Source organism: Stegostoma tigrinum, chromosome 12, assembly GCF_030684315.1.
Source record: "Stegostoma tigrinum isolate sSteTig4 chromosome 12, sSteTig4.hap1, whole genome shotgun sequence".
Lineage (NCBI taxonomy): Eukaryota > Metazoa > Chordata > Chondrichthyes > Orectolobiformes > Stegostomatidae > Stegostoma > Stegostoma tigrinum.
This window is the reverse complement of record NC_081365.1, coordinates 36,406,003-36,424,459: the sequence shown is the minus strand read 5'-3', so window position 1 is coordinate 36,424,459 and position 18,457 is coordinate 36,406,003. Positions and strand designations below refer to the sequence as shown.

General features: G+C 37.4%; 1 protein-coding gene across 1 annotated transcript in view; it reads left to right on the top strand.

Moving 5' to 3' along the window:
* Positions 1-10,991, top strand: part of LOC125457336 (uncharacterized) — a 59,803-nt gene extending 48,812 nt beyond the window's left edge. Inside the window, exons 15-20 of the mRNA XM_048541456.2 lie at positions 507-655; positions 3,201-3,263; positions 3,803-3,878; positions 5,810-5,894; positions 7,702-7,789; positions 9,256-10,991. Coding sequence (XP_048397413.1) covers positions 507-655; positions 3,201-3,263; positions 3,803-3,878; positions 5,810-5,894; positions 7,702-7,789; positions 9,256-9,366 — 572 coding nt within the window. The 3' untranslated portion in view covers positions 9,367-10,991. The remainder of the gene's footprint in view (positions 1-506; positions 656-3,200; positions 3,264-3,802; positions 3,879-5,809; positions 5,895-7,701; positions 7,790-9,255) is intronic.
* The last annotated feature ends 7,466 nt before the right edge of the window (positions 10,992-18,457 follow it).

Genomic DNA, 18,457 nt, shown 5'->3' with positions numbered 1-18,457 from the left:
GACCAAGGCATTGACCTGAAAAAAATGGCTCTGCCACTCAAAGTCCACTTGCCAATCAATCAGCACACTGTTTGCACACAGCATAAAAATGTTGTTCCTCATTGCATTGCTATTTTTGAGGGTGTCCTCATGAGTGACAGATGAAAACCTTTGACAAAATATCTTGCTTTCAATTGTAATCAGGTTTTAATATTAAATGGTAAAAATTAAATAATTCAGTCAAATGTACCATCCTAAACTGATGTTTCACATATCATCTAGGCTGCTATTTAGGTGATTGAAAGGGACAAGAGGGATGTAAACTCTGTCATTGCCACCTGTACCATTGTAATATACCCCTTAATTTCAGAGCTCATTGTGAGAGGCCTCTCACCATGTAATATCCCATTGTCTTGCAGAGGAATTGAAACTGATGTTTTAAAATGGGAGCTAAAAGCATAAAGTACAAACTTAACTATTTCACTATTTTCAGATTCAATATTGTTAGTTTTGTCCCTTCTGTGTAGCGGTGAAGTACCTAAAAGGATTCGGTGCAACGCTGGTAGACGTGCACATCCCAGAACTGGAGGAGATGAGAGTTTCTCACGCTGTTTGCATTCTGAGTGAGATACGGCAGGCCTTGCACATGGATTTTAATACTCACTACAACAAGATGGTAAGAAAATAATTGGATTTGGTTGCAAACAAGTCAAAAGCTTACATTAAGTGGAAAAAGATGCGCATTGTTTCTTAATTAACACTACTGATTAATTCACCTGATTTATAAACATTGAAATTAGTAGCGGGATTAGACCATTTAGTCTTTCAAGCCTGTTCTGGCATTCAGTAGGATCCTGACTGATCTGTTTGCTTTCTAAATTCTTTATTCCCGTCTACCCTTGCTAACGTTAGATTGATTCTTGTTAGGCAAGAGAATCTGACTTCACCTTAAAAATATTCAATGACCCCACATCCACCACCTTCTAAAGCAGAGAGTTCTAAAGTTACACAGTCCTCTGAGTGAAAAAAAGTCACCTCATCTCCACCTCTGTGTGAAAAGGGTGACTGACCCTAATTTTAAAGCAGTGCATCTAGAATAATTCCTTCCGCACCACCTTGTTAAGTTTGTTCAGGATCTTATAAACTTCAATCAAATCACCTGTAATTCTTCTAAACACCAGTGAAACCAAGCCTAGATTGTCGAATCTTTAATCACAACATGACCCGTTCATTCAGGGATCATTCTAGTAAACCTTCTCTGAACCACCTTCAATATATTTATGTCCTTCCTTAATAACAGGACCAAAACTATATTCAGTATTTGCGATGTGGCCTCACAAATACCCTTTATAACTGAAGGGTAACATCCTTCCTTTATGTTCAGTTCTTCTCATGTTCCCATTTTCACATATTGTACTCCATCTGCCAGATCTTTTGCCTACTCACATCATCTGTATAAGCCTGCAGCTTTGTTGTGCCACCTTCACAAAATACTTCTCTATTCATCTTTCTGTCATCTGTTGGTTTAACCTCTGGTATTTGTTCCCCTCACCTAAGTTGTTGTTACAAATGGTAAGAAGTTGAGAGCTAGCACAACACAACCTGGCATAGGCACTTGGAGGAAACCATTTGTCACATTCTACCAATCTGAAAAAGACCCAAAAATGCAAGCGCTGCTTTCAGACAATCTTCTATTCATGTTACTGTGTTACTCCCTATCTATTTCGTTCAATAACCATTTATGTGACACCTTGTCCCTTGCCTTCTGGAAACGCGAATGCAATACACCAGTATGATTCCCTTTATCTACAGGATGTTACTCATAGAGTCATATAGCATGGACACTCAGTCCAACTTGTCCATGTCGAGCATAATCCCAAACTAAACTAGTACCACTTTGCCTGTGTTTGGCCTACATTCCTGTAAACATTTACCTTTCATGTACCTAATCAAATGCCATTTAAATGTAACTTCCACACACGAACTGTTGGAAAAAGCTATGCCTCACATCCCTTTTAAATCCTTCTTCTCTCACATTAAAAATATGCCCTCTAGTATTGAACTCCCCCATCTGAGGGAAAAGACCTTTGCTATTCACCTCATGATTTAATATACCTTTATAAGGTCCCGCTCAACCTCTACTTCTTTAATGAATTCCAATAAATTGGTTAAACACAATTTTCCTTTAACACAACCAGGCTGACTCTTTCCCTTCATGCGTTGAGTTTTTTCTTTCCCCAAAGCAACTGCTTGTAATCTCCGCAATGATCAATTCTAACACCTTCCCATAACAGATGGCAACCGACATATAGTTTCCTGTTTTCAGCTTCCCTTCCTTCCTGAGTAAAAGGGTTATATTTACTTCTTTCTGGTCAGATGAGACCTTTCCACAACCCCAACAAATTTTGGGAAATTAACACCACCACATCTACTGCCTCATTGGCTACTGCTTTTAAGCATCTTGATGAAATCCATGTGAAGCCAAAGACTCATTAAACTGTAGCTCCAGCAATGTGTTCAGCATCACCTCCCTAGTGATTGTAATTTCACCAAGCTCCTTTCTTCTTTCAAACTGTTGACTTCTTGAGATGTTTTTTGTATCTTCTCTGCTGAAGACAGAAGAAATATTTATTCATATGCAATTTATTATTAACTTGCTTTCTTTAATGATCATTTATACCATGAGATGGATTTTCTGTGTTTTGATGTTCATCTTGATTTTTACAAATGGGTATGTAGTCTGAAGCCTTTTATTGTTGTTATCAATTGGATTTGCATCATTGAATTAACAGCATAACACTTGCTCTAACGTAGCAGAGAATTCCTTGTGTTGTCAGCATGAGGTTACAAGCATCTGGTTGTCTTTAAAAATGTTTCTACTGCTTACAAAACTGAAGACTTTTTAAAAGTTTGTTCAAAATATGATATCTGAGAAATGAAATAACAGACAACAAAAATAAAGTTAATCAACTTCATTTTATCCCATAGATTTGATACTTGTCACTTTTTTGCGTGTTTCTGCATGCAACTTCTGTTCTCACTACATATTGAAATATTATTCTGGTTCGGGCTCTGTTGACCATTGACTCTCTGGTAATACATGGAAAGCATTATATTTCCTTGTTACAACAATATACTGTCGTATCAATTCATTTTTTTGGCACTCAATGCAGATCATGTTTCTTTCCTTTAAACCGTGTCATTAATATTTTCTATGACAGAATCTGGACACCCGAGCATCTCTAGCTGTTGCTTCAAATTTCTCCGTGTTGGATTATATACAGGTATGCCATCATGCAGAGATGTAGATTTTGCTTATATAATTAATATTTTGGTTTTTAGCTGCATAATTTAGTCTCTTACTTCTGTCCCCTCTGCCCCCACCCACTCAATTTTTCTCCTAGGAGCTGTTTCCTTGAATAGGCAGTTGCAACATCTGAACTGTTTATTTTCTTCTGTCAGTGTTTGTCCTTTAAATGACAAGATGCCCATTTTTCTCTTGCTGGCTACTAAGTAACAATTGCTTAACCAATTTCTGTTCAGTTCCTTGCTCACATAACCTCATATCTAAGAGTTCACATCCTTGCATCTGCATGAAAACCTTACAGTGCAGCTATAGCACCAGAGAATTATAAAATTGAAATTATGCCCTACTTTTCAGTGTGGATTTGAAATATGGTGAAAGGGGTTTAAGGGGTCCTCTCTGTTCAGGTCACACTGCATCTATTTTGTTCTTCCTCTGTAGCTTTCTGATGTATATTTTCACTTTCAGAAAAGGGCAGACTCTTAAGCTACAAATTCCTTGTATCATACTTTTGCACAGGCTAATCGACAGCGATCACGGACCATGCAGTTCCTAAAAGAAATCTTTAATGATGTGCAGTGCATCGTCACACCAGGTAAAATTATACATTTGTTTAAAGCAGTGTTAAACAAACAAATGTTCTAAATTAGGTATATACTGGTAATTTTAATATCGATTATGTAATCTATAGATATCCAAACTTTTGTCTTTATGAGTCACTTTGACACATAGCATTCAAGCGGGAGCACCACAAGTAAAGTTGAAATCAATATTTCTGTTAATTTTGTATATCTTTTAACATGTCCTCACCAACAAATCTCACTGTTCTGATTTATCAACTAATGAGCTAACTGCATTAAGAGCAGTCCTTCCCAATAATGCATAATTATTTTATCTTCAATAGTTATAACAGTGTTTACAAATTATTAACTGGAGTGAACCTGTAATCTTTATAATGTTAATAATCACTTTAATTACATATGTCCCTTACTCTAGACTCTAACATGCCATGGTTTTCTGGTTACAATCTTTTTTTGAGTGGCATGGAATTTTGAAATACTAATCTGCATTGCTAATACATATTGTTCATTGAGATAGAATTAAAGAGCACAGTGAATGGAGTATATCAGTCCTGACTGTTTATAAAAATAGGCACTGACAGAGGGCTGAAGTTTTTAAGAAGAATTTAATGGCATTTGCAATGTTCTTCGCTAAATTCATATAATGTAGGGGGAAGTTGTGAACTAAAAGAGGGGCAGAGATTGAATAATATTGCTGACATGGAGACAGACAGTCGTGGTGATTGCAGAATTATGAAATCCAGACCATCTCTTAGGGTCAAATGTGATACCAAGGCTGCTCACGGACTAGATTAATCTCAACCTGTTGCCAAGGAGAGGGACGGAATCGGTGACTGCTGATCAGAGTTTAGAGTGAGGACTGAAAACAATCGCTTCAAATCTTCCCAGTATTTAACTAGAGGATATTCATGAGATGCCTGGGGTCCTTTTTGGACTATAGCTAATTACCTACTTTTATTCATTCGGTACAGATGTTGAGTAAACAGACTTAATTTACTGATAGTGGAGGATTTGAGCGATGCGGTAATGGTGGGTTAGACCTGGGTGTCGTCAGTGTCCACTTGAAAGCTAACATTCTACTTTTGGATGATGTCACCAAGGGACAGCGTGTAGACAGGAAATAGAACCTTTCTGAATACTGAAATATTGGGATGTGGTCATTGTGTAAAATGGGAGCTGAAATAATCTAGATTGAGAACAAATAAAAGGATTTAAGAAAGAAAAATGTAAGTGTTGGTCAGCAGTGAAGATGCAGGATAATGAATGTGAGGAATGTCAGACCAGCCTTGATCCTATTGAATGGCAGAGCAGCCTCAAGGGGCTAATCTCCTGTTTCTATTTCCTATTTCTTATGGTATTAACTAATTTGTTTCTTCCATCTAACCCAAATTATGTCGGCAAAGAAGTAATTTCAGAATAGATCTTGAATTTAGTCTCTGTTTTAGTAGAATAAAATAAATATTATTTAATATTTTAGGAATAGATTGCAGTCTCAAAAATGTTCAAGAATGCTGTAAATTGATTTTTGACGAATGCATACATGTTAAGAGGGAGTAAGGGGTGCTGCATGTGAGAAAGTCAGCACAAGTAACAGTAGCAACTATTGTATTTAATTATTATTTTGGAGATGTAAAATAACAGCTGAGCTTTAGTATGACATCTAAGGCAGGGGTTTTCACTATGATGGTATCCTGATTTACTTGATAATGCGAGTCACAGGCACTTATTCTATTTAGTCAGAGACTAATCCCTGAACTAAAACTGAATGCAATTTGGGATATTAATGTTCATTAAGTATAGCTGGCGATTTGCTAAAAATATGTACATGATAAATAGTAATAGTAAGTTGCCACTAACTCTATGGCATCCAGTCTCCATCTGATTTAGTGTGTAGGCAGATGCATTCACTGTTATATTTTTATATTGTTCTTATCTGTGTCTCTAGCTATACCCTGTACTGCTCTACCTGCTGAACCTTCTGACTTCATCACAGGGTGCAGTGATTTTCATACCATGTTCCAGACAGTAAGGTAAGAATGAGGAATTTTTGTATCTTTTATTTTTGGATGAGGAACATCAAACAAAACAAAACCACAAGAACATCAAATGAGCTGTTGATCCTGCCACATTCTACAATTAAATACTGACTGTATTTAGATAGAACATTGAAAATATGAACTTGGATTTTTGTTTCAGACTGGGTTGACTTACATCTTTGAACAGTTGAGCCAACCTGCAACCAACATTCGCACCATATGTTTGTCTTTGAGAGGTGTAAATAGGATAGGCTCAGTTTTGCAAACTGTAATGCAGTGTCGGAGGAGTGTAACTACAGAGGTGGGTTGAGTGGAGGCCTGCTTTTATTGATTCATACAGCGCAGAAAAGGCTCTTCAGTCCATTGAGTCTGCACTGACATAATTACCAACAAGAATGTGCTAATCCGAATTTCCTGCACTTGACCATCTCCTTGGATGTTATGATATTTGAAGTACTGATCCAAATATTTTTTAAAAGTTGTAAGGTTTCCAGCCTCCCAGGTAGTACATTCCTGATGGCCATTACAAAACAGCAGATTACAAACTACATGGGATTTAAAGATAAATGTTTCAGGCAACAGGAACTTCGGAAAGGACAGTGTAATTATGAAAGATATGAATACGATATCAAAAGAAAGAGATGTGAATGGTCGCTGGAAATGGTTTTTGATTTGGGGACAGCAGCCTAGCTTACAATGTTGCTATTGTGCCTCCTAAACATAAAGTAGTGAGGTCTGAATTTGTGAAAGCATTTAACCCTTACCTTCTTCCCATTTTTTTTCCTCTCCCTATCCCCGCCACCCGCCTCACCCTCTGTATTGGGGGGTGGCTCCTCATTCAATGATTTCTAACTCCATTTCCGTTGTACTCAGTTCCCAGTTCTGAAGAAAGGTCACCGGACCCGAAACGTTAACTGATTTTTTTCTTCACAGATGCTGCCAGACCTGCTGAGCCTTTCCAACAACTTATGTTTTTGCCCCTTGTACTCTGTTTTCTGAATTAATTTGCATCCCTACGTTCCACCTTCCATTTGAATTCTCTCAACTATAGCAAACTTCCCACCAGTCTATCTCTAGTTTTCCACATCACTCACATGTTCTTTCTTCCCTGTTACCTTCTTCTTTACCACTGGAACTTTTCCTGATCACTGACTTCGAGTCAGTAAATACAAAATTTTCAAACTCAGACTTCCTATCCTCATATGTTTCATTTTGTGTGGTATGTCATCATCTTCAGCGATACCCACACCTATGCCTTTGTTCATGGCAAAACCTTCTTTTTCTTCTGCAACAACTTTATGTTTGTATACTGCACTTCCCGGAATAATTAAAATAATGGAAGGTGATATTCACTATATAATCAGAGAATCCCTACAGTGCAGATAGAGGCCATTGGGCCCATCAAGTCTGCAGTGACTCTTCAAAGAGCATCCCATTCTGTCTCCATAACTCCATAGGCAGGAGCTGAAGAATGTAGATTGGAGGCAGATGTTTGAGGGCAAATCAACATACGGTATGTGGGAGGCTTTCAAGTGTAAGTTGGTGGGAACTCAGGACTGGCACATTCCTTTAAGGATGAAGGATAAGTATTGAAAGTTGAGGGAACCTTGGACATAAAGAGATATTGTGAGCCTAATCGAAAAGAAAAAGGAAGCATTTATCAAGGCTAGGAGGCTGGGAACACACGAAGAAAGGGTGGAATACAAGGAAAGTCAAAAGAAACTTAAGCAAGAATCAGATGAACATTTGTTTAAGCTGTGAAAATTCTTAATCTAACTGGGTGATATATTTTTCTTCTCAGGTATATGCAGCTTGCGAATTTGACAGGAATTCCTTCTCTTGTAGTCCCTGTTGGTTACAGCTCCTCCAGACTACCTATAAACCTTCAGGTAATCTTACACTCTCTCGAAGTTGATGCAGATGGCCAGAAATGTTATTGTGAATGAATGAGGCAAAAATGTTTCAGTATGTCTGACTTAAGGCAATGGTTTGATTGAGGTCATAGGTGTGTGCACCCATTTGTTGTCTGATCTGACATTATGTAGATGATTTGGAGTTGGGGACTAAGTGTGGTGTGTCAAAATTTGCAGATGACACTAAGGTGAGTGTTAGAGCAAAGTAAAAGTCTGCAGAGGGATATAGATAGTTTAAGTGTGTGGGCAAAGGTCTGGCAGATGGTGTACAATATTGATAAGTGTGAGATCATCCAGTTTGGTAGGAATAACAGGAAAATGGTCTATGTTTTAAATGGTAAAAAATTGCAGCACACTGCTATGCAGAGAGTCTTGGGTGTCCTTGTGCATGAATCGCTAAAAGTAGGATTGCAGGTGCAGCAGGTAATTAAAAAGGCAAATGGAATTTTGTCTGCCATTGCTAGAGAGGTGGAGTTTAAAAACAGGGAGACTATTCTGCAGCTGTATAGGGTCCTGTTGAGGCCACACTTGGAGTACTGTGTGCAGTTTTAGTCTCTTTGCTTGAGAAGAGATATACTAGTACTGAAGGGGTTGCAGAGGAGATTCACTCGGTTGATTCCAGAGTTGAGAGGGTTGGATTAAGAGGAGAGACTGAGTACACTGGGATTATACTCATTGGAATGCAGAAGAATGAAGGGAGATCTTACAGAAAGATATAAGATTATGAAGGGAATAGATAAGGTGGAGGTAGGGAGGATGTTTCCGCTAGGACATGAAACTAGGACTAGAGGGCATCGCCTCAAAATAAAGGGACGCAGATGTAGGACTGAGGTCAGGAGGAACTTCTTCACCCAAAGGGTTGTGAATCTGTGGAATTCTCTGCCCGGTGAGGCAGTTGAAGCTACCTCGCTGAATGTTTTTAAGGCAAGGCTAGATAAATTTTTGAACAGTAAAGGAATTAAGGGTTATGGTGAGTGGGCGGGTAAGTGGAGATGAGCCTCAAAAAGATCAGCCATGATCTTATTAAATGGCGGGGCAGGCTCGAGGGGCCAGTGGCCTGCTCCTGCTCCTAGTTCTTATGTTCTTTATGTTCTTGTGACTCCATTATGTGAAGGAAGACTTCATTGTGCGAAAGTGAAACTACAGTCTATTGTGCATGAAATGAAATGAGCCAGAAAGATTTAGAATATGTTGTAACTGGGGTCGATCAATGTGAGTTGAGACAGACTCAGTATTAGCGTATGCTGAAACACACAATATGATCTATGAAATGGTAGAAATTAGTACAAAATAATTAGAATCTTTCTTCTGTTAGACTGTTTTTCTTATTCTCTCCCTTGTGTTCCCAGCCTTGTCTGCTCTGTGTATTGTCACACTACTGCATTGGAATCACATTGTCTGCCCTAAAAAATTGCAACTTAATCACGGATGCTTCCTTTCAGATTATGGGTAAATGGTGGGATGAAGCAGTTCTTTTCCGAGTTGGAATGAAGGTGGAACAATTCCGAACTGAAACCAAGAAGCCTCAGATTTATTATGATCTTCTGCAATGATGCATTAAGTTGTCGCTAGCTGTGCAACTGTATATTCGTCCTTGTATGTTTCTCTCTGTTGTACTACTTGTCTGCCTCCCTGCTGGGAGAACAGCTTTCGTCTCTCTTTCCTCTTACAGATTACCTCCAGGCTCCTGGCTATCAAGAAAAATGCAAAATTAAGATAGGTATATTTACATGTGCAGAGTAGATGGTCTAATGCAAATCGTGGAGTGTAATATTTTAAAGGGACTGAGAGTAGGTGCATGCTTTTAAAAAATCAAATTAATGATTTCCGGGAGGAATTTCATTCTAAATTAGAATCTACGTAATTAAATATCAACAGGCACAGAGGTTCAGTATGTTAATTAAATTTTTGACGATGGTTGTTGAGTAGCTTAATCATCAAATTAACAATCGCACTGAACTACCAATGGCTTTCTAAACTTGTATGTGTAGCATATGGATTGCATTCAAATACACAATTCTGGATTTCACTTGTAGATGAGTGTTTCTGCTTTAAGTTGGAAGTTATTGCAAAGTTGAAACTTAGTACATTAAAGAAATGAAATGTGGTAAATCTGAAACAATAACAGAAAGTGGGCCAGTCAGCATCTGAAGAAGCACACACATTTATGTTTTGGCTGCAGAAAGGTCTTTCCCTTAAATATGAAACTTTCTTTCCAGATGAAGTTAACTTGGAAATGACCAGGAGTTTTCAGGACTGTGCAACAAACTAAAAAAACTAATTTTTGTCCAAATTCTTAGACTTCTGTCACAACGAATGGCTAACTGCCATCAGGTAGAAAATCCGTTTGCTGTTTGCGTTAGTCTTGGGTAACCCGGCATCCAATGTTGAAACGCACTAATGTATCTAATAGTTTTGTTAACTTGATGCTACTAAGCCACTGGGAATTTGATTTTTGCCTGTCGGGGCAGAAACTGTTAGAGTGTTCTATCCCCAACTTGAGATTTAAATTCGTAATAGGTTGAATAGATATTATAAATATTTAAACAGGAAATTGAATTTTGCAACCAATGTGAAAGCTTTCTGGCAAGCTATTTCAGTTTAGCTGTTAAAACATTGAATTGCATGTCTTCCTCCGTTGTCTTGCATTTTAAATGGTATAACACTCACACTTTCAATTGGGTTGCTAAGGTCACTTGAAGAACATTTCCTCAAACTTTTACTTTTGATGGGGGTGAAAGGTATGTTATCTGTCTGATTGTAAATTACACACATTGCCCAATTTTTCTTTCCATTGGTTTTAAAAGGAAGAAAAATCAAATGAGGCATCTAACAGGTAATCAATTTGTTATCAGTCATTCTACACGCATGCTGAAATTGAAAACTCCAGTGTGTTATCAAACATTGAAGATAAGTAATTTTTTATTACATATTTGATTAAATAGAGAATCTTTTATTGTAATACTTGTTGATGGTTTTTTTAACTATTCCAGTTGTACAATTGTGCCATGAATAACCAACTACTTGATTGCACTGCACATAAGAATCTTTTCAATTGAATAAGTCATCCAGTGGAGTATTACACATGAATGTGATGCATCCCATCAGCGTTTTGTATAAAATCAATATCTGTAACTTTGAAATATTTTAATTTTAATAAAGGATCTTTTCAACATCAGAGCCGAATAAGATTGTTATCACTTATCCCAGCAAAATGGTTTAAAAATCCTGGATTTTAAGAATTATAAAATTAGATTCTAAGAAGCAAGTGAAGAAAATGATCATGATAGGATTTTGATAATTTACTGTATCAGTAAATGCTGTGACAGAGCCCTACTTAAAGCAGTCTTCACCATTTTCAATCTGGTCTTGGAGCTTGAAGAAAACATCTTGATGCATAGAGTTATCTGGTCTCTCAACATAATTTCCTTGTTTTTCTAATTGACGTGCCCATGTATAAAATTTTATGGGCTCTTCTACTAACATTCACACTTCTTGATAATAGTTATATTTGCACCTCAGCCTTTCTTCCCAGACAGTCAGATTAGTCACGATCATGCTGAATGGACTCCTGATAAGACAAACACTGGATTGGAGCTGGAAGCTTTGATGCCTGTTTGTAAATTTGGTATCTATAGTCAGTAAAATTTGTAGTTTTTTTCGTGTTATGTCAAAATCTTTCATGAGTGGAAAAAGAAGAGCTACCTGGACCTGACAGAGCATATATCCCTCCAATCTTTCTGATTTATTTCTACTGTTTATTTTTTTTCCCACAATGATTCCTCCATCAATTTCCTTATTATACTTGTAATATCATGTGCCTAAATATCTTTATGAAGTGTTTAAAATTTGTTCCTAAAATCCATGTAGTTGACATTAATTATAATTTTTCCAAGTGACTGAAATAACTCTACCAGAATATTTCCTTTACAAGTTCATAGTGAATCCTTGATTTAATCCATGCCTTTCTAATTGTTTGTTAATTTCAACCTATTTTATTCTCTTGTGGACTGCTTATCTCTGCATTATGGTCTCTTTCCAAAGAACAGGATTGGAGATTCCATGTGAGTGACCTCTGTTTCATTGGTGCTTCTCAGCACCTCTAGCACTGGGCAGGGATCCAGGTTTGTTCCCAGCCTAGGGTGAGTGCCTGTGTAGAGTTTGCATGTTCTCCCTGTGACTGAGAGTTTCCTGTGGGTGCTCCAGTATCCTCCCACATCAACAATGTGCAAGTTAGGTAGATTGGCAATGCTAAACTGCTCCACGATGTCCATCGATGTGTAAACTAGGTGGATTAGCCATGGGAAATGCAGAATTACAGTGGATAGGGTAGAGGGCTTGGTCTGGGCGGGATGCTCTTCGGAGGGTCGGTGCACACTCAATGGGCTGAATGGCCTCTTCCTTCACTATAAGGATTCCATGATTTCTATGATTTAAGGCCGTGTTGGAACTGAATCCTTGTGGCTAAAAGATGCTTCGGTTTAAATTAGTATGGAAAGATCTGAGTTGTCACTGGTGCTTGTGTACCATCTTGATTACCCAAGCCTGCAGTAACATCACTTTCCACACAAACGTCATGATCCCAGCTGATAGTAATACAGGTCAGATCGTGGTGTGAAATCTGGCTTGCTAGATCATGAATTTCACTTCACAATTTGTTTACAAAGGTGGTCAGTCACTGAACATGTTCACTGGAGTCTGCCAACCTAATTTAACTGAAGAACATCACAATTTATAAAAGAGAAAACACATAAATGAAGTTTCAAAAACATTTTTTTCCTTCTACTCTTAACTTTAAAAGCATCAAACTATTCATTTGCAAGCCTTTTTTAAAAACAAAGATCTTATTTAAGTGCATACAAATAAACTCCAGGCAACCTTACAGCATTCTTGGAATTCAAAATGTAAAATGAAACGAAACAATGGATGCAGTCTTCGCTGTCACTGAAAAAATGTGGGATTGACAGGAAAGTTAGGAAAATTCCAACAGATTGCCAAGTAAGAGCTTCTTGATGTCAAGAGCGGAAAGTACTGTCTTCCAACCAAGCATTGAATGCCAAGATGGAATTCTTGCTAGTGAGTGCTGAGGGGACTGTTTGTATGCATTAGCAGTTCATTATTAGTTCATCACACCTCATGTGTTTGCAGTTTCCCATTCTCCCACGCATTGGAACATAACTAGATGACGACACTTCCTGACAATGGAAGTTTGAGTGGTAATGTGGGAACTCTAGTTATACACTTGGACCTCTGGCTGTCCATCTTGTACAGCAATCACCAACGTTTCCGGGCATTCATCATGGGCAGTGACCACGTGCACCCATCCACCAGGACCTCCAATTCCCAGTTATAAAGTGAAGTGCCAATTGCCATTTGGCATGTCTGGGGCAATTGTTAATGATTGGAATTCCAGACCTGCCTTGTACATTTGTGCTCCTGAGATGCTGCTTGGCCTGCTGTGTTCATCCAGCTCCACACTTTGTTATCTTGGATTCTCCAGCATCTGCAGTTCCCATTATCACTTGTACATTGCTTGAGCAGGTGTATGCCAGGTTTCAAAGATGGCAGCAGGAATCACAGGAAATCCTGGCAGTGGCTTGTACATATGCATGTAGTGAGAGGGAGGATATGTCAAGTGAGTTACAACAGGCAGGTTTGGGAAGATAGTTTGAGAAATTTTGTGAGGGCTCAAAAAAGGAACCCTCCATGAAACTTGTCAAAATGGACCTGTATCTGACCTCAGCCGTGGGTTTCATTTCCCTTTACACACGCAACATAGAAATACAAATCAAACTTAAAGCTGTATATTATTCTGACTACTTCAGTACCCAAATAAATAATATACACAGATTCCAAATAATCATGAACTGTCAGAACACCTCCCTGCAGAGGAAAAGATGAAACATTATCATTCAGAGACATTTTCATCTTTCTATTATTATTCCCTCATTCACTATAGCTGCTGTAGTTTTACAATATTCCACTAACTAATCAAGACATTTCCATAACAATGATATTCTGCACAAATCCATTTTGATTACGACATTTCTTCTGTGCTTGCACTAGATAAACTATCCATCATAATTTTTTTTTTCTTTCTGATGCAAATGATTTTCAAATGATGTGGTAGTAGCATTAAACTCCAATGAAATTGCCTCAAATTCTTGGTGTTGAATCTTGATAGAAAAACCAAAGAGTAATGGTATGTAATAAGTTAACATCTCCCCAGATGTATTAGATATGTAGACTTAAATGTTGTAGAACCAATAGCAAATTCAGTCTCTTTCCATAGTTGAATATTTCTATTGACGTTCCTTTAGTTTATGTGGGGAAAAATTACTGACTGGCCATTCCCATCTCATCCTGCTGCTGCTGTGCTACACCAACATGGATGCCACTGGCATCAACAACTAATTAAATGATTTTGCATAATTTGATCCTGCTAAAACTGGTGCAGTAGTCAATACAGCTTGGAAGTTGTTGAACCACTCACTGGTGTTCTATTTAAATTGCATATCTATTCAAATTTCTTGTCCTTCATTGACAGCCCTGTCAACAAAATCAATATAGTGCTGAAATTCAGAATGAACTTCTGGTAATATTCACTTGTTCCGATACATCACAAAATGCCCATTTTGTCTCGGGCATGGGAAAATCCAAGATGGCCCTTATTTTTGCTTCTCAGGGTGCAACTTGGTCTTTACCCACACCATAGCTCAAATAATCCACTTTTAGGAACACAAAGACATTTACAGTACATCATATCTGCATCAGACAATAAACATATAAATAAGATAATCCCATTTTACAAGTCTAGTCCCATAGTCTTGGACATATTAGCAACAAAAGTGAATATCTAAATACTGCTAAAATGTTATACAAGTTTCTGCCTCAATCATTTGTCCAAGTTTGGAAGTTCCAAACTCCCAGCACAATCTGGGTGAAAAGAAATTCTCCTCAATTTTTATTTTAGTCTTCTTTCTCTTGCCTTGTTTTGGCAAGTTCACTTTTTGTGATATTTATGACAAAATTGGTTCTTGGTGATCGATCAGACATTTTGTTCAAGTGTTCTAACTGCTTCTCCCACATTTGGCTGTGTACAACTTTTTTTAAAAATTGTTAATACAAAACAATTGCATTATCCTTCAATTACCTTGTTGGTTATTTTCAGAAATGTTTCTTGTGTATTTTTAATTCAAAAAGCATGATTTTTACATTGAGGCCAATTCAGTGTGGAGCTGGAGGAACACAGCAGGTCAGGCATCAGAGGAGCAAGGAAATCGATGTTTTGGTTCGGGACCTTTCATCAGTCCCGATGCTGCCTTTTTGGTTTGGGACCTTTCATCAGTCCTGATGCTGCCTGACCTGCTGTGTTCCTCCGGCTCCACGCTTTGTTGACTCTGACTCCAGCATCTGCAGATCTCGCTATCTCTGAGTGACTTCAGGTCATCCGAGGTTACAATTGTAAAAGCTACTATTTCTTTGGCTGTATCAGTCAGTGAAACTTGCCAAAATCCATTTAGCAAGTGAGTTGTTGTAACAAACAGCTTGTCTAATCCCCTCAATGTAATTCTCCAACTGCGGAGTAAGATATCAATCTGCTTTTATTACCATTTTAACTTTGCAATCGTCTATGCACAGTAGTGATCTATCTGGTTTCGGCAACATCATAACAGGTAATTTCCAGCTGTTTAACTCTGTTTCAATGATCTCATTGTCCATCATGAGCTTAATTTCTTCTCTCACTTTGGTTAACTTCTCTGGGTTGAATCTGTAAGTATGTTGTTTTATGGTTGAAACATCCCCTATATTAGCATTATATATAGTCAGAAATGAGTTTTCCGACCTATTTACACAAATTATTTTGAGTATGTAATAGCTTATGCACATCACTTTGGCTTTCTGGGAGACAGTAAAGTAATTCTTTCTTCTTTGTAAGCACCTCCTTATTGTCCATTCTAATTACTAGAAGATCAACTTCAGAAATTTCAATTTCTGATTCACTTTTTGAATCATTCTGATTTTCAATTCACTCCCAGCTTAAACAACCTGCAAGTACACGTATGTTTTGAACATCCTCCCTATCATTAGTGTTGCTCTAACAAATTAACATGACATGTATGTGTTTCCTCATCTCTGGAATACTCAGTACATAATTCATGTCAGTGAGATTCTTTTTGATGTGCTAAGATCCATTGAGGATTTCTTTTAACGGTTCCCAAAACAGTAACAATATCTGCCACCTTTTCTCTTGCAACAAAGTTCTAAAATTTGGCCCTAGTTTGTCATGGTCTGCCAAGTAGACTTCAATTGCTAAAGGCTAATTTCTTGGAAAATTGACAAGTACATTGGAGGTGTAGTGAGTGAGCTTTGGTTTATAAGTTTTCCTTTAACTTAAGAGGTGTTTCCACATCATTTGCACATCAGTTTGAAAGGACTGAATCCTGTGGACTCATTAGTGGCATCTCTAATGGAAAACAGTAACAAAGGAATTCCTTCATCCTAATCACTAGGACATTCTAAACAATAATCTTTAATGATGGTTATTGAAGTTTGATGCCATTTTTACAAAGCTCCTTCAGATTGTGTATGATAATGTGAAGACTATAGTTGTTTTATTCCCAAATTGTTCATTATTTCTTTGGATATTTGTTACGTATGACCAGATTACTGTTCATTTTTTCTTAGGACAATCCGTATCTTGTTTCAAAATAAAAGAACAATTTTTTCTACAGTTTCATATGTAATTTTCCGCAAAGGCACTACCTCAGGAAATCTTGTTATTACATCCATATTTGTTAAAAGATACTGATTCCAGCACCTAGTTTTAGTCAACACAATGTATTAAAACCTAACAACGCAGTTTGTTGAAAGCTGGTATTAGAATTAAAGGTACGGGTTTAATTAATGGTTAGTGTTTCCCTACTGCCTGACATGTATGGCATGTCTGGGAAAATTTCACCACCGGTATAAATGTGTACATGTATAAATTTCCCCATTATATAACCCTGGCCAATAAAAAGTTAATATTTTACTTTGCTTCTTTCTAATACATAAATGATCTGCCATTGGAATTTTGTAAGCTGCTCATAAAATTTCATTACAATACTCAGATGGAGCTATCACCTGATGGATCACTGCCCATACCACATTAGCTGGTGTTTGAGGTGATCTCCATTTCCTCATTAATACATTTTCTCCTAAACAGTAACATTGGGTATTGTTACAGAGATAGTAGGAACTGCTGATGCTGGACAATCTGACATAACAAGGTCTAGAGCTGGATCTGAAACATCAGCTTTCCTGCTCCTCTGATGCTACTTGGCCTGCTGTGTTCATCCAGCTCTACGCCTTGTTATCTCACATTTGGGTATTCATTCTAATTTAGTTTCTGAGTAGACTGTTTGATATAACTCTCTCAATTCAGGATTCATCTATTAGAAGATGGGCTAAATATGTCGGTCTCATTCTCCTTAATCTCCCTTTTTGCTTATGTTTTTGAAAATACTGTAAAATAACTTCAGTTTCACATCATCTCCCTTTTTGATAGACTAGAAAGAAAGGGGAAGTATTTGTAATCTGAGAACGTATCACTAGATATTCAGGAAATAATCCAGAATGTTCCTTCTGTAGCATTTCAGTTTCTTTCACTTCAACTAGTTGTTCCAACACATTCAATGACGCCACTGTTTTTTTGAACTTGCCAGGTCATTACCCAAGATAAAATCAGTTTTGTCCATGAGAATTTGTTGATACAACTGCTCCACTGACAAAGTCATTCTTTCGTTTAACTCTACAATGAGACTGGTTTGTAAGCTTCATCTTTTTTTTCCCTTCACAAACACCTTTGGAACACAAATTGTATCATCAGCCAGCATCAGACTTGCTCCAAAGACTCTTAATTTTTTTTAAAGCTTGTCTTACTAATTAAAAGAATAAAGAAATACATCTTCTTTGGATATAAAATATTCAGAATCTCCAGGGATCCGATTCACTTCAGCAATAATTGTGGAAGAGGTTTCCTGACTGTTCTGAGTGGTTTCTCCGTTTCTAGTATATTCTGAGGGAACCACACTCTACCTATACCATTGCTTTAACATTCATTTATTTTTCACATTTTCTGTGGCTTCCCTCATAGATCACCCAATTTAACTTGCAGCAATCTGCCTTAAATTGTTCACTTATTACAATCGAAGTGTATTATTTTCTTTATATAATTTTTAGGTTCTAGGCTTTTTGTTCTTCTGTTTGTTCCTGAAAACTAACACCCTTTCTATTCCCAGATTTTCTGTTCCATTTTTCTTATTGATTCCCGTATATCTATTTCCCCACGTGTAACTGTATGTGTGAAGTATCATAGTTATTTGCCTGAACTGCTGATTCTTGGATTTTGATTCTTGACACTTACCTAAATGAGTCTTGAGGGTTAATGGAATATTATTTTGAAATTCTTCCATAATTGCAATTTCCCTCACATTTTCAAGGTATTTCCCAAACTTAAGTGACTGAACCCACTTATCCCATAGCATTTCTTTTTTTGTTTCCTTGCAAATTCTACAATTATCTGCTTAGGTTTCTTTCCTGTCCTAAAGGTAATTGGTGAGCTTCAGGGACAATCAGATAAACATTGAAACAGAACTATTT